Source organism: Myotis daubentonii, chromosome 1 (genome assembly GCF_963259705.1).
Source record: "Myotis daubentonii chromosome 1, mMyoDau2.1, whole genome shotgun sequence".
In the NCBI taxonomy this organism is placed as follows: Eukaryota; Metazoa; Chordata; class Mammalia; order Chiroptera; family Vespertilionidae; genus Myotis; species Myotis daubentonii.
Window position 1 is genome coordinate 226,388,663 of NC_081840.1, and position 15,994 is coordinate 226,404,656.

General features: G+C 42.9%; 1 protein-coding gene across 4 annotated transcripts in view; it reads left to right on the top strand.

Annotated features, from left to right (window-relative positions):
* Positions 1–7,799: 7,799 nt before the first annotated feature.
* FBXL5 (F-box and leucine rich repeat protein 5) overlaps positions 7,800–15,994 on the top strand; it is a 35,928-nt gene continuing 27,733 nt past the window's right edge. Inside the window, exons 1-2 of one of the 4 annotated variants that reach the window (XM_059675175.1) lie at positions 7,865–8,003; positions 8,967–9,553. Coding sequence is in view for 3 of the 4 variants with exons in the window: in XM_059675189.1 (XP_059531172.1) it covers positions 7,920–8,003 (84 nt within the window). In the remaining variant the exon portion in view is untranslated. Of the gene's footprint in view, positions 8,004–8,966; positions 9,554–15,994 lie in introns of all 4 variants that reach the window. The other 3 variants (XM_059675189.1, XM_059675198.1, XM_059675181.1) reach the window with 3 other exon arrangements.

Here is a 15,994-nt window from a genome sequence, read left to right on the forward strand (position 1 = left end):
GACTATGTATTTGGACACTAATGTAGCTTGTGGTGTGACCTATATTCTTCCCAGTCACCTTTGGCTGCAGCTCAACAGTTAGTAGCACATATTAGGTATATAGTTTGTGGATAAAAATTAATGACACAGAATCGTTTTTCAGTGTAGGGTTCAGTACCTGTTCTAGGCTGAGAAAGACAGATTTTATCTCCCTGATTTTCCATTAACTAGCTCTAGACCTTGGACAAATCAATAACTCTGTCCAAACATCATTTCCCTTTTAGCCAAGTGAGAAAAGTAGAACCTTCCACATATAGTAATTGTGAGGCTTACTCCACATAAAGCATTTATAGTGCCTGGTGCATGGCAAGACCTTTAAAACATTATAATTATTATGTTCTTCTCTCTACTTCCACCTGTATCCTTTTTCTTTCCTTTTTTCCTCTCCCCACTCTGTTTTTCCTCATCTTTTTATTTCTGTCCTATCTGTTCCTTTTTCTTTTATGCCTCTTCCTTGCCTTGGCTCTTCCGTTATCCTCTGCCATTGCATGTGTCCGAGCATTTCTTCTTTTCCTGTGTGAGGCATCAATGAGCCACCTGTAGGGGCAAGAGCTTCACACCTTGCGAACAGGCACAGTAAGTAGCACCTGCACTCCAATCTGATGACCTATCCTGTTAGTCACAAATGGGAAGCATGTGCTCCAAAAATGCAACCTTGAATTCTAGGAAGGGGCACTGAGACTCATTGTGAATACAGGGGGACACTGAGCCGGGAAATGCCCAATGTGATAGATACCCCTCCCCCAACTTTCTAGCCACTATGTGGACTTTTAAAAGAGCTGGTGGCAACCTTGGCAGGCGAGGGAGGCCCGGCCATGATGAAGGGTCCTGTCTGTGTCACGTAGGAAGTGCCCCAGGAGCGTGGTGGTCTCAGGAACAGAACTCAGCTAGAACTTGCTGGAATGGCCTCCTAGTGACAAGCTGAGAAAGTGCCATGCCAGCAGGATGGGGCCATGTGGCAGGAGACAAAGGCAAAGGCCTCTAGGCACAGGTACAAGAAGCATCCTAGGACTCTCTTTAGATGCCTGTGAGGTAGAATGGCCTCCACAGGACTGGAGAGAGTACCTGTGTTATAGATCTTATGGTGGTTAATGTCAATAAAACTGAAATCTTTTTTTTTTTAATTAGGACCTTTTTTTTTTTTTAAATCCTCACCTGAGGATTTTTTTCCCATTGATTTTTAGAGAGAGTGGAAGAGAGGGGGAAAGACAGAGAGAAATATCAATGTGAGAGAAACACATTGATTGGTTGCCTCCGCACGAGCCCTGACCAGGGCCTGGGCCTGGGAGGAGCCTGCGACCTAAATACAAGCCTTTGACCTGAATCAGACCCAGGACCCTTTGGTCCACAGGCCAACGCTCTATCCACTGAGCCAAACCAGCTAGGGTTAGAATCTTTCTTTTTTAAAAAATAATATATTTTTATTGATTTCAAAGAGGAATAGAGAGGGGGAGAGATAGAAACATTAATGGCGAGAGAGAAACATTGATGGGCTGCCTCCTGCACCACCCCCTACCAGGGATCCAGCCTTGATTGGGAATTGAACCGTAACCTCCTGGTTCATAGGTCAACGCTCAGCCACTGAACTACACCGGCTGGGCAGAACACTGAAATCTTAAAAAAAATTATTTTGTTTTTCAACTACAGAATTTTGGGAAAATTTTTGTTAAAAATTTGGGAAAAATGTAGCTCTCCCTGTCCCCAAATCAGCCACAGTCTCACCACCAAGGATAGCCATTGTCAACATTTTGATATACTTCTTTTTAACCTCTTTTAGATGTATTTATCGAATATGGTTGTCATGAGATTGTTTGTAATGTATTCATTTCTGCATTTCTGACATTAAAAGTAAAATATGCTCATTTAAAACATTGGAAAGAAGAGAAAAATATCACCCAAAGGAGACTTGTTAAGACTTCATTTCTAGTCTTATGCATTTTCGTAAACGTGGATTATACTGTAGGAACAATTTTGATCCCACTTTGTTCAGTTTACATTCTATCGTACCCATTTCCCCGATGTGATTAAAAACACTGTACCTACCCTCAAGATGCTCCCGGGCCCAAGGAGGAGGTGGATGTGGACCGAACGGCACTGTAAACAGAAAAGCCAGAGGCAAAGCAGATGCACAATACAGCTTAGAATAAAATTTGGGGATAAATATAAAATGGTTCTACCTGCAATTAACACTGTTCCTACTGATTATATATAATCAAACGTTTTTCTTTAATAGCATTTTTAAAGATTTAGAAATTATTGACCAAATTTTTTAAATAATGCTTTCTTCTTATCAATTTATTTTTATAACTGTAAGAGCATGAAGTGAACATAGCAAAATACTAAAACTGTACCAAAGGGCACATATTTAAAAGACATTTAACTGCTTTACATCCTAGAACCCTGCTCACAAGTTTCTGCTGTTATTCTAGAAATGTATCTATTTTTTAAAAACACAAATGAAAGAATAATAATATTCTCTACATTGTTTTTTTTTTAACTTAGTGAATATTGGTTTCACAGGGATCATAGATTTATCTTAGGCTTTTTAAAAAAATATATTTTATTGATTTTTCACAGAGAGTAAGGGAGAGGGATAGAGAGTTAGAAACATCAATGAGAGAGAAACATTGATCAGCTGCCTCCTGCACATTTCCTACTGGGTATGTGCCCACAACCAAGGTACATGCCCTTGACCTGAATCAAACCTGGGACCCTTGAGTCCACAGGCCGATGCTCAATCCGCTGAACCAAACCGGTTAGGGAATATCTTGGGCTTTTTAACAAGCCTATTTGTCATTGAATGAATGTGCTACAATTGCTATAATTTATTTATCTAATATCTGGTATCCTCTTGATTTGTTCCCAAAAAGTTGTTTCCAATATTTTTGTTCATGTTGTGAAAGGTTTTATTATATTTTCACTATTTCAGTGAAAAAAAAAAGGGTAAGGATTTGGGGCAAACTGCAGGCAAACTACATATTTCAGATTCTAGGTTCATTTGCATATAAAGTAACTTAAAGGGAAATGGAAAAAAAAAGTAGCATCTGGCATTTCATTTTAACTCAGTGCCTATGTTTTTTTTAATAATGCCATCATCCCTACTCAAAGCTTTCTTGTTAATGCTGTAACAGTTGTTGATTGGCTCTTTTGACTGACTGGGAGGATTAACTCTGGTAGGAGTTAGGAATGGAATTCCAGCTGTTTTACAATAGCAACATTCTTTCATTGCTTGTTTTCACAACTAACCCCCTGTTGGGGAAAGTGCTGAGTCACACACTCAAATAAACAAGAGTTAAATGTCTTGGAGTTGACTTTCCCTGACCAGTACCCTTTCCACTGCCCTCAAGCTAGGATTCAAAAACACTAAAGAAGTGAACCAGTGTCATATTTTTAGGTCACAAGGGAATGATTTGGCATCTTTTGTTTTCCTGGTAGCATGCAGTTTTTCAGAGAGAATGAGAAAGAAGAAACCACATGTCCTCCAAGCACTCACTATACAGTGCAGATTTTCACTGCCCCGTTTATATGTTTACCCAGTCTCCTTGGCCAGGAGCTAGGTGGTCAGTTAGAATTTCTTCGCTGTCCTATACCAGAAGGAATCCTAGGGAGGTGATTAAACCAACAACCTTGGCCTCAATAAGAGTTCCTGATCTGCTGTAGTTGCAATAACCTACAATAACAATGCTAAATTGATCAATGTCTTCTTTCTGGGGCTAAAGTTTAATGTAAATCAATCATTTGTCTGGATATATCAGGTTATTAATTGCTACATTACTCAGCATATGGAAGTGATGTTAACAGCTTCTTTCAAAGGGAAGAATGACCCACAGGACTTATCATTAATTACTTTAGTATTATTTTTTCATTTTGTCATCTTATACTAATTCCCTGAAATGGCCAGAGTCCAAAGTGGCTGTTTTTATTGTTTAGCTGACTACACAACTTCAAATTCTGGGTTACAATGAAACTGTTCATGGATTTTTTGGTTGTTCAATGCCTATTTCATGTGCCTGGTTCTAGGGGATACACAGACAAACAGCACAGACACAGACAGGCATTGGGAAATAAAACACGGTGTATTAAAAGTTAGTTGGCCCTGGCCAGTGTGGCTCAGTTGGTTGGGCATCATCCCATGTACTGAAAGGTTGCTGGTTTGATTCCTGGTCAGGGCACATGCCTGGGTTGCAGGCTCAATCTCAGGTAGGGAGAGTACAGGAGGCAGCTGACAATGTCTTGCTCTGAAATTGACATCTCTCTCTCCCTTCCTCTTTCTCTAAAAATCAATAAAATAAAGTAAAAGTAAATAATGAGAGCTGACAGACAGTACTTACTATGTCCCAGGTACTAGTATAAGCAGTTCAAATATATGCACTCTCTTCATCCTCACAACAATCCTATAAGGTAAGTATTTGTCTTAGTCAGCTCAGACTGCTATATAAAAATATTATAGACTGGGGAGCTCATAAACAACTGAAATTTATTTCTTATAGTTCTGGATGTTTAAAGTCCAAGATCAGGATGCCAGCATGGTGAGGGCCCTCTTTAGAGTTAGTCCATAGCAATTATTTTATGCATGAGGAACCTGAGGCTCAGAGAAGTCATGTAGCTTACCGAAGGTCATACAAGTAGTATCTGGCAAAACCAGAATATTTATCAAACCCCTATGGCAGCAATTCTCAACCTGTGGGTCGCGACCCCTTCGGCGGTCGAATGACCCTTTCACAGGGGTCGCCTAAGACCATCCTGCATATCAGATATTTACATGACTATTCATAACAGTAGCAACATTACAGTTATGAAGTAGCAATGAAAATAATTTTATGGTTGGGTCACAACATGAGGAACTGTATTTAAAGGGCCAGAAGGTTGAGAACTCCTGCCAATGGTGTCATGGAACTGTGATGGGTAATAGGCATATAAGAGGTGAACAGAACATGTCTGGTTCTTGCCCTCCTCAAGTTTATGGTCATTGTCAACCGAACACATGGAGTCACACTTGAATATAGTGACTCCATTTTATTTTTTCACTCTTTACTCACCATTAAGCAAGTAACATAACCCTTCCCAGGTTCTCAGCCTTTCCTGTTCCCCCCCCCCACCGCCCCCACACACACTTTGTGTGTGTGTGTATGTGTGTACATTGGTCCTCCAGCCAACCAGTGGAGAGTTGATCAGGGTAAATGTGAGGCAGGATAGTAAGAAGCTAGAAAAATTCCTTGGCAAGTAAAATGGGGAAACAGACAGCTGAACACACTGTCCGAACAATTTACAGCCAGATACAGAAGGTCACGTCCCTAGAGATAACATCTAGGCCTCAGTTATATTTCAGCTCCAGGCCCAGAAAAGCAGCAAAACCAGGTGGACCATGCCAGGACTAGCTGCAATGACGCTGACCAATCAGTAGAGACCACAACCCTTAAAGGCGCATCAGGAAAACTGATGAATATTCTGCTGAAACCCTCTTGAGACCTCCCCTAGGATTCCCACTCCCCTGCAAAAGAGAGATAAAAGCCCTCAAGACAAAGGGCTCGAACCTTTCCCCTCCCCCCTCATCTTCTCCCACAAGCATGCATCTCTCTTTTTTTAAAAAATTTTCTTTATTGATTAAGGCATTACATATGTGTCCTTATGCTTCCCCTTCCCTCCCCCCACCCCAAGCGGCATCTCTTAAACTTTAAGGGACCCCATGAGACTTGCAACCAGGAGAGCAATGGGCAGTGGCAGCTGGTCCCTAGCTAACCCCCTAAACCTGCCCCCAAAGTTCCTTTTCTCTGACTTCCCAGGGAGCTAAAGCAGCCCCTCCTCTGCTCATTTCTTTGCTGTAACATTTCTAGACAAAGCAGCCTCACTAGTCGCTCTCCTGTGGCTTCTTCTATCCTACACCCTTCCTTGTTTCACTGTCCCCAGCTTTAATAAACTTCCTCTCAACATCACCAGGACTTGTGTTGTGAAATTTTCCTGCAGAAAGTCAAGAGCCCACACACTACCAATAGCACTAGGCAGACCTTGTCTGGGCCAGGTCCCCTTTTCAGGTAAGAAATGGTGCCCATAAACTGGGCTCCCTGGTCTGGAGGGTTGGGGTAGGGACCAGGTGACCTGTGGGAGACAGACATAAATGTTTCTTTTGGCAATGGGGGTGAGAATGGACCATATGCTAACCTGACTAGCTCAGGGAAGGCTGCATGGCAGGCTTGCAAACTCAGAGACCTAAAGTAAACCCAAAGGATGGTCTGAAATGAAAACTTTTTAAAACTAAAAGCAGTTTATAGTGGGTAGTTATGTCCTAGGCCGGTATCTTCTCTGACAAAGGTCAATCTTTACCTTAACTGAGCCTATTGTCATTTTGCATCTACACTAGCGTATTTTTGGAATGTGAAAGTAATTTCCGTTTTCTCCGGACCCCTCAAAGCACAGGCACTACTCTTGCAGAGACCACAAATCCCCTCATTGTTAATTGTTGACTGTTAAGTACCCTGCACCCACCCGAGTAAAAGAAGTATGTGCCTATCATTTCACTTTTTATCCAATCCCAGAGGTTTCCGGCTTTGCTTTCTTCCACCTCCCTAATCTACGGCCAGTGGGTTTCCTGTAACCCACTTCCATCTCCTCTTTTGATCGCACTGCATAAAACAGGTGCAAGCCTGGCAGCCTCCAGCATTATCTCAATCTGTTGATATTCTGCTTTCCAGCATTTGTCCACAGTTTGACTCAAATAAACTCACAGAACTTCTTCACAGATCTGAATGTTTCGTAGGTTGACAACAGTGATCTCCTTAAGGCTCCTTTCTTTCTGGGCTGCTGTTTAAAGTGGACATGCCTCAAGGTTCTCAACCGCACTACTCTTCTGTGACTCCTCACGGGTCCCCCACCGCCCAGGCCTCTCTGACATCCCTGACCAGCCATTCCAGTGCTCCAGGCACCTTCCCAGCTCCTAGATGCCCTGAAATTTCCCTTCTTGGAGCCTCCAGAATTCCAAGGCCCGTCCCTCCCTCCTGCCCCAGAGGAGATGGTAGGAGATGCCCAGCGAGCATCTTGATCCCTGCCCAGCCCCCAGACCCAGGCGCCTGCCCAGGGCTGCCTGCTGGGGTCACTGGGGTCTGTGACCAGCCGCTGGGAGGTCAGCCCTGGCTGGTGGAGACGCACAAAGGGGAATGGCAGGAGGCAAAGGGCGGCTCAGGAGGGCTGGGCCACACACAGCACAGTCGCCCTGGCACACAGGAGGGCAGGGCCACGCACAGCACAGTCACCCTGGCACACAGGAGGGCTGGGCCACGCACAGCACAGTCACCCTGGCACACAGGAGGGCTGGGCCACGCACAGCACAGTCGCCCTGGCACACAGGAGGGCTCGGCCACGCACAGCACAGTCGCCCTGGCACACAGGAGGGCTGGGCCACGCACAGCACAGTCGCCCTGGCACACGGGCATCAGGGCCCAGGCGGGCAGGCAGCGCTCCCTGTCTTGCGGCGACCATTGTGCATGGCTGCCTTGGCCTCAAGGTCTGGTGGGCCTATGGGTCAGAGATGCGCGAGAGCGCCCCTGGAACGACACCCCGTCTCGTCTCCACAGATAATGCGTTTTACGTTGCATAACAAACAAGAATAAGCCTGGGTTCCTCTGCGCGACACGCGAAGAGGGTAAGGAACGCACAGAGTGGAGGAGGGAGGTGGGAGCTCAGGCTGCGCCAGGCGCCGGGTCACGTGGGCGGGGAGGGGGGCACCGCATGGCGGCGGCCCGCGCGCCACCGGCCGGGCTGCCCGGGTGCGCGCGCCGACGGGGCGGGCGCATGCGCAGGGGGGCGCGCCGCCTCTGCCCCGCGGCGAGGGAGTCTATGGAGAGGCGGCGGCCGCGGCTGCTGAGGCGGAGGCTGAGGCAGCGGCGATGGCGCCCTTCCCCGAAGAGGTGGACGTGTTCACCGCCCCGCACTGGCGGATGAAGCAGCTGGTGGGGCTGTACTGCGACAAGGTAACGGCGTGCGTGCGGGGCCTCTTGCTCCGGGCGGCGCGGGCGGCGGGGAGGAGCGGGCCGGTCCCTGGCGGCCTGGCCTGCGTCGCGCCCGCCGCCCCCACGGGCCGCGCCGCCCCGATCGCCGCTCGCCGCCTGCGTAGCTGTCAGCGCCGCGCTCGCCGCCCCGCACCTTCCCCGGGGGCCCGCGCCCCCGCCCACCCCGCCGCCTGGGACGTGCCCTCGGGGCTGGCGGCAGGGTCCTCCCGGCCGGGGGCGGCTTCCCGCGGCCGCGCCTGCCTCCGGCTCCTGCGCCCGGAGAGCGCGGGGCACCGACCTCCGGGGACTCGGGGCGGCCGCCTGCGGTGGGCTTCCCAGCCGCCCGGGGGGTAGGCCGCTTCCGCCGCTGCCCCGCCTCCCATCCACTGCCCCGCAATGCCCGCGGCCGGTTTGGGGGCTCCCCGGTCCCTTTGCAAACACCCACCCACCCATCTCCCGAGCCTCACGCTTGCTTCCTGGCTCCGGGGGGCGCTTCTCCAAGCACCCCGGTTCAGCTAAGCCCCAGCTTCTCACTGGTTGGATGGGGGAGAAAACCCAGGTTTCTCGGCTTAGGAACGAGCGAGCCTTCCCCTCTTGGTCGGTGGTTATTTTCTCGTTGCAACTTTTTATTGCCCCGAGGTCTTACGCCTTGTAGGTGTTGGAATTCTTGGCGTGGGCTCGGGTGTAAGGGGCCTCGGAAAAAGTTGGGTTTTGGACTCTTAATGGGGTGAGCACAAGCTGAGCGAGCACTTTTGTCCAGGTGGTTCAGGGCCTTTTGCTAATGATTTTAAAACAATACTAAGAATCCTCGGTTTTGGTTTTTGTCAATTTACATTGGGCAAAGTCCATGTGGATATCCTGAAAACGTGGGGGCAGTTACGTTTCACCTAGAAATGAACCAAATTAAAAGACAAACAAACCATTTCAACGATTGTTTAAGCACAGAAATCAACTCTTACGAATGTTCAGAAGTTGCACAGCATGAAGCAGAACCCCGTTAGGAGAGGAGTCCTCGCAGCCCCGTGAAGCGGTTGGAGGATGCCAGCGTGTTCCTGGCTAGGCCACGCTCAAACCAACCACTTCAAGGGCGCCCGCAACCATCCTTCCCTTCCCTTCATTTTGAAAATTAAAAAAAAACCAAACAAACCAAAAAACACCTGATTCAGATATAGGTATGAACACCAAGGTATTCTGGGACAGTGCTTGTCAACCTTGGTTGCTTGTGAGGACCACCCCAAAAGCTGCTAAAAAATTCTGATGCCTAAACCAGTAAAATCAGGATCCAGGTTCAGTCATGTGCACGGAATGACTTCCGTGTACTAGCAGGAGGAACCGCACATGCCACCTGGGTCCCGTACGATGATAATGTAACTGAAAGATTCCTGTGGCCCCGTGACGTTGCAGCCTGTGTCCCCAGCACATGACTCACGCGTTGGTGGTGGTGCCCGGCCAGTTGAGTGAAAGTATGGCGCGTGGAATTCCGCGCAGGACATAGTACTTGATGATAACAGGCGACTCCGTTGCTGGTTTCTGTATTTATTATACTGTACTTTTTATTGTTTGGTGTTTTTTTTTTTTTTTTCTCTCTCTCTCTCTCTCTCCAGTGTACTTTTTCTGCTTGTAAAGAAAGTTTGCCGTATGTCATGTCATGGCACAGCTCTTGACTGCATTATTTTCTCTTGTGCTTGATTTAATTTTCGGTTTTGTACAGTAACATGCTGTGCAGGTTTGTAGCCCAGGAGCGATAATAGGCTACATACCATGTAGCCTCGGTGTCCAGTAGGCTACACTTAGATGGTATCTAGCTTGGTGTTCCCACAACAATGAAACCGCTTAACGACGAAGTTCTCAGAATGTAGCCCAGCCCTTAAGGGGCACGTGATTGTATAATGTTAAGCTAGGTGAGCCCAGCGTGCAGCCAAGGGTGAGAACTGCTGCTTATCCAGGAGAAGCATCAAGAATGGGTTAGCCAGTCGTTAGGTAAGCTGAGTAACAAACCCCTGATTTTTTTGAGTTAGCTTACTTAGTGTTTTTAGCTTCTCTGACAGTATCCTTTAATTGCAACAAAGGAAAAAAAATGGGGAGGTTTGTTACTTTCTCAAAATCAAAAAGGAAAAGTTAGTGAGGACTTGTGGATTCTGAAGTCTTGTCCATTTTAGATTTGGGGAGATGTAGTCCAGGGATCACCAGAAATGGCGATGAAAATTTTTGTGCATGTGTACATTTCCCTCAATGTTTATGGCCTTCATTGGATTTCTAAATGCTTGCTACTCTACTAAAATAATTAGGAATCCCAAATTTATTTAATTATATACTAGACTAACCAGCCTTATTTTAAAATTTTAAAAAGTTAATCACTAGTTTTGTGTGTCATTACCTGGTGATTGAGAACACTAGAACAAATTTGAAAATTATAGAGCCATTTCTAAAAACAACATTTGAGTCAAATAAGATTCTTTTTAATTAAATGTTCCTCTTGCAATAACTAAAAAGCTTTTTCTTTTTTGTTAATCCTGACCCAAGCATATTATTTCCATTGATTTTTAGAGAGAGTGGAAGGGAGAGGGAGACACAGAGAGAGACATCAATGTGAGAGAGACACATAGATTGGTTGCCTCCTGCACACGCCGGGGGCCAGGGATCAAGCCTGCGACACATAGGTATGTGCTCTTTACTGGAATCAAACCTGCGACCCTTCAGTCTGCAGGCCAGTGCTCTATCTACTGAGCCAAACTGGCTAGGGTGGAAGCATTTTCAATTTGATATAGCATAAGTGAAAATCATCACCAATTCCAAACTAATTACAGGTAGTTAATGAGATTGCTGTATATAGTCATCAAGAAGATTAATAGTACAATTTTCTGACCTATGGATCAGAGACCAAGGTGATTTGGGGAGAGAGGAGGGGTGACTACATAAGAATTCTACATCCGGATTTCTTCTTGATGCTAATAGTTAATGGAACTCTCCTAGGATGTTTTTGGGGAACTATCTTGGAAAAATAAAAGTTTTTTATAATGGCTGAATAGACTATTTGTTTTTACTCATTTGCAAACCCAAGTTTTGCCTTCACCATCTTTTGGTTTCATAGACCAGGGATATCCAACCCAAACAGCCTACATTAAAACTTTACAAAATGAGAACTAGTTTTTATACTCAAACTAAAAAGATACAAAGCATGTTATTTCACTGTATTCTTTTTTTTTTTAATATATTTTTATTGATTGAGGAGAGGAGAGGAGAGGGAGAGAGAGATTGAAACATCAATGATGAGAGAGAATCATCGATTGGCTGCCTCTCGCACATCCCCTACTGAGGACTGAGCCTGCAACCCGGGCATGTGCCGCTGACCGGAATCGAACCTGGGACCCTTCAGACCACAGGCTGATGCTCTATCCACTGAGCCAAACCAGCTTGGGCTTTCACTTTATTCTTAATGTTGACTCTGCCCAGTAATTATAAAGAAGCAGCTAGGTTGGACTTGTAGGCCTAGGTTAGCTAGATCAAGTGTACATAAGCATCTAGTGATAGATCCAAATGAGAACCCAAGTCAGGATCACGAGTCCTAGTTTAATTTTCTGTGTGTGAAATCAGAGTAGTTCCTGGAAAATATTTTTGGCAACAGTTTTTTTGTGAAATCTTTTTGCAAATTTACTGACCTTCCTAATTGGGATAATTTTAGTGAACATTTGCATCGACTGACATTCTTTTTCCAGTTTATTCCAATTCTTCAGTCTTTCCTCTAATCCTCAGAATTTAACAACATTAATTCTACCAGTGAGCATTGAGTTTCTTCTGTCAGTTGGCTGTATAGTAACTTGTGTTGGCGATGTGAGATGAGGTCCTAATTCTTAAGGAATTTACACTCAAACCTTTATGGTAGGATGGAAATCCAAATGCAGAATAGAGGGAGCCAAGAGGTATATGGTCAGCTGTACATTAAAGTGTTGGGACTGGTCTTAGAGTCTCTTCAGACTGGTTTCTGAGAACAAAGTAGGTGGTAGTTTAGGATATGCATGGAACAGAGATTCCCAGGCTTACGCATAAGCCAGTTGTAAAAAATTCAAGTGGAGGCTTTATGGAGTGCCCAAGTTTTTCTGGTATGAATATTAAAAGTGTCATTTACTTTATCATTTTTTAAAGAAAGGACAATTTATGACCAAAGCAACTAAGGAGGAAGTAAGCTCAGAATAATTTGAACAGATTATTTTTTAAAATTAAATGAATACTAGTATAGCTTTATGAAGAATTCCTTTAGTTTTCCTTGTTTTTCTATTTCTTTGCATACTTGTAAAAACTTATTGACTGGCATTGAGAAGATGGGTTTATTGAGAGAATGTTGAATTAAGAGCTAGGAGAGGAAGGAAGAGGGTATTCAGTGAGTTCTTACTACATGCTTATGTTATTTCTTTAAATCCTCACAAGAGCTCTGTGAGACAAGTATTATCCCTCATTTAAAGATGAAGAAATGGACTTAGTGGTTAAGTAACTTGCCCAACTCACTCAACTAGTAATTAGGGGAGCCTGGATTTTAATCTTAGGATTTTTCTCCCTTCTGAAGCCCATGTTTTTTTGCATTACCTTACTGATTCTGCTGTTTATTGTGAGCTGTATGGTTTTATGCAAAACATTTTCCTGGTGAACCAGTATTTTTTTCTATTTGTAGAGTTAGTTTGACCAGAGATAGTTGGGTTTCTTCATTACATGTAAATCTCCCTTGACTAAAAGTAAGCATTGTATGGCTGAGTAGACAAAAAGTAAAACCTAATTTGGGGTAATAATAATGTTTGGGTTTTGTTGTTATTTTCATATCTCTTTTTGAACTTATTATCTAGTATTTAAGTGACACACTTTTCAAATCAATTTGAAGCCAGGCTCTAAGATTTTTAGGTTGCAGAGTGCCTGAGACAGAGTCAGTTCTCAATTTTTAAAATAAGGGAGATACCATGTTACTGGTTGTTACTATTTGTTTATTTATGTGTATTGTGTTCTACATGGGTTCTTTATTGAATTTGCTAGGCATCAGAGTATACAAGTTTATAGGTTACTTAGGAACTTTTATAGCCTACTATAGAACATTGTTTTTCAAAATGTATCCTATGACCCGTTTGTGAGTCATTAAGTCAATTTTGTGGGTCAGAAACAGCATTAAAACATGAAATGGAAAAGTAAATATTAGAGTACATCACAGGTTAGGGAAATACTGTTTGCTGAAATTTTTTGAAATGTTTGTGATGTGTGTGTGTGTAGATTGCAGTGTATTTCATACTAAGGATAATAATTAAACATTTAAAAAACACTACTTTAAAGCAGCATTTCTCAAATGTAGCATTATTGACGTTTTGGGCCAGATGATTCTTTGTTGTGGGGGCTGTCCTGTAGGATGTTTAGCCCTATCCCAGACTTTTACCCACTAGAGGTCAGTATCACTTCTGCAGTGGTGACAATCCAGAAATGTCTCTGGACTTTGCCTGGTAGCTCCTGGGAGGCAAAGTCAATTCCCTAGGGAGAACTTTTGCTTTAGAGCTGGCATTCTTTTTAACTATTGGATCTGAAAAGATAGCTTTATGATTGGGACTAACATTGTATCTTGTGGAAAGAACATAGATTTTAGAATAATAGAGACTTATCTCTGTTTTGTTGTCTACTACCTGTCTGGTTTGGGTTAAGTTATTTTCTCCGAGCCTCAGGTTTTTCACTTATACAATGGGAAATATAACTTTCTATGATTGTTTTAAGATAATACCTAAAAGTACTTTGTATAATATTTAGCACAGCATAGGCCTCAATATGTCCCAGATGTTATTAGTGTATGGGTTATTTTTTTTCTCAATCAAGCCTATATGCTTGAATAACTTTACAGAGGCAAACAAAATTAAAAAAACAACTCATAAACAATTTTATAAAAGTTAAATCGTTTATGTACTGGTTATTTTTTTAAGTGCTAAATTTACTGACTTTAGTGTCAGTTTTAAAAGTTATTTTCAAGTGGAGAAAAACTAACTTGGGTAGTTTCAATAATAGTTTTGAACTAACTATAGAAATAACAGAAAAGCCCAAGTAAGGCTTACATATATTACAGTCTGTGTTCTTTAAATATATTATTAAATTTCACAAGAACCCTATGTGGTAGTTAATATTATTAGCCTTATTTTACAGATGAAGAAACCGAGGCACAGAGCAATTTGATGGCTTTTGCTGACAGAGATGGATTCATACTTAAGCAATCTGGCTCCAGCAGTGGTTCTCAACCTTCCTAATGCCGCGACCCTTTAATATAGTTCCTCATGTTGTGGTGACCCCCAACCATAAAATTATTTTCTTTGCTATTTCATAACTGTAATTTTGCTACTGTTATGAATCGTAATGTAAATATCTGATATGCAGGATGTATTTTCATTGTTCTCAACCCACAGGTTGAGAATCGCTGCTCCAGAGTCAGCACTTTAACCATTATGCTGGATTGACTCTACATATAAAATAAAGTACTTTTATATATGTGACTTGGTTTCAGTCTGGATCCTGCACCTGGGCTTTACCTTAGTTGGTGTTTAAATCTGAAAGATTTTCTAATAGGTCACTGAGAATATATGCAGAATTCCTGCATGTCGTTTTAAGATATTACTTTTCTTAACTCACATGAGGACATTTTTTTTTCCTTAATTGAGTTGAGAGAGAGGGGAATGCTGTGGGGGCTAGGGGAGTGAAAGAGAAACATGGATTTGTTGTTCCACTTATTTATGCTTTCATTGGTTGATTCTTGTATGTGCCCTGACCTGGGATTGAACCCACAACCTTGCATATCAGGATGACACTCTAACCAACGGACCTACCTGGCCAGGGCCTAGGACATTTTTTACCTTTTTTTTTTTTAAAAAAAATATTTTTATTGATTTTAGAGAGGAAGAGAGAGGGAGAGAGAGGAACTCAACAATGAGAATCATTGATTGGCTGCCTTCTGCATGCCCCCCACTGGGGGTCAAGAGGGCAACCCAGGCATGTGCCCTGCCCAAGAATTAAACTGTGACCTCCTGGTTCATAGGTCGACGCTCATCCACTGAGCCACACCGGTGGGGCATTTTTTACTTTTTTTTTTTTTTGCCATGCTTTTCTTATTTTTAAAACTTTTATAGCCATTATTAATGTTTTCTTTTGATTTATCTCTTATTTCTACTAACTTATTTTAAATTTTTAAAAACTAAAGTGACACATGATAGTATTTGCTGAAATTAGACACTTGTGAATTTTGTAGTCATCTTATGCGACATTTATTGGGATAAAAGTCTGCAGTTGTTTTTGTGTGGCTCAGAAGGTATTGTTTGAAAAAATTAAAATAATATTTTAGGATGTGAAAATTATATGAAAATTAAATTAAGTCCATAAATAAAGTTCTTTTGGAATACAGCCACATTCATTTGTATGACTATTTTTGTATTACAACAGCTGAATTGCTTTGCAAAACTTAAAATATTTGCTGCTTGGCCCTTCACAAAAAAAGTTGCCAACCCCTTTTCTAGATAATTTACTTACTTATTGTGGTTACTATTCATTGTCTTATTTCCCTTCACATACATTATAGAATGTAAGCCCTATTAAGGCAGAGATGTCGTTTTGTGTTAACTGATGTATCCCAAGTATCAGAAATAATAGCTGGCTCATGGTAGCTACTCATTAAATGTCTGAATAGAGTGAAAAAATGCATGAATTTATAAAGTTGAATGATTAATTTTCAAAATAATGATAGCTAACATTTACTAAGCACTAATTCATTTTAGTTTCACTTGTGAAGTATACGTGTCATTATTATTATCATTTAACACCAAAAAGACACTAAAACATGGAGGGAGAAAATTAACTTACAGTTACCCAGCTAAATCAATGGTAGAACTGGGATCCAATCTTAGACTGACCATAGGTCTGGTTTTCTATAAATTACTCTCTCTCTCTCTCTCTCTCTCTCTCTCTCTCTCTCT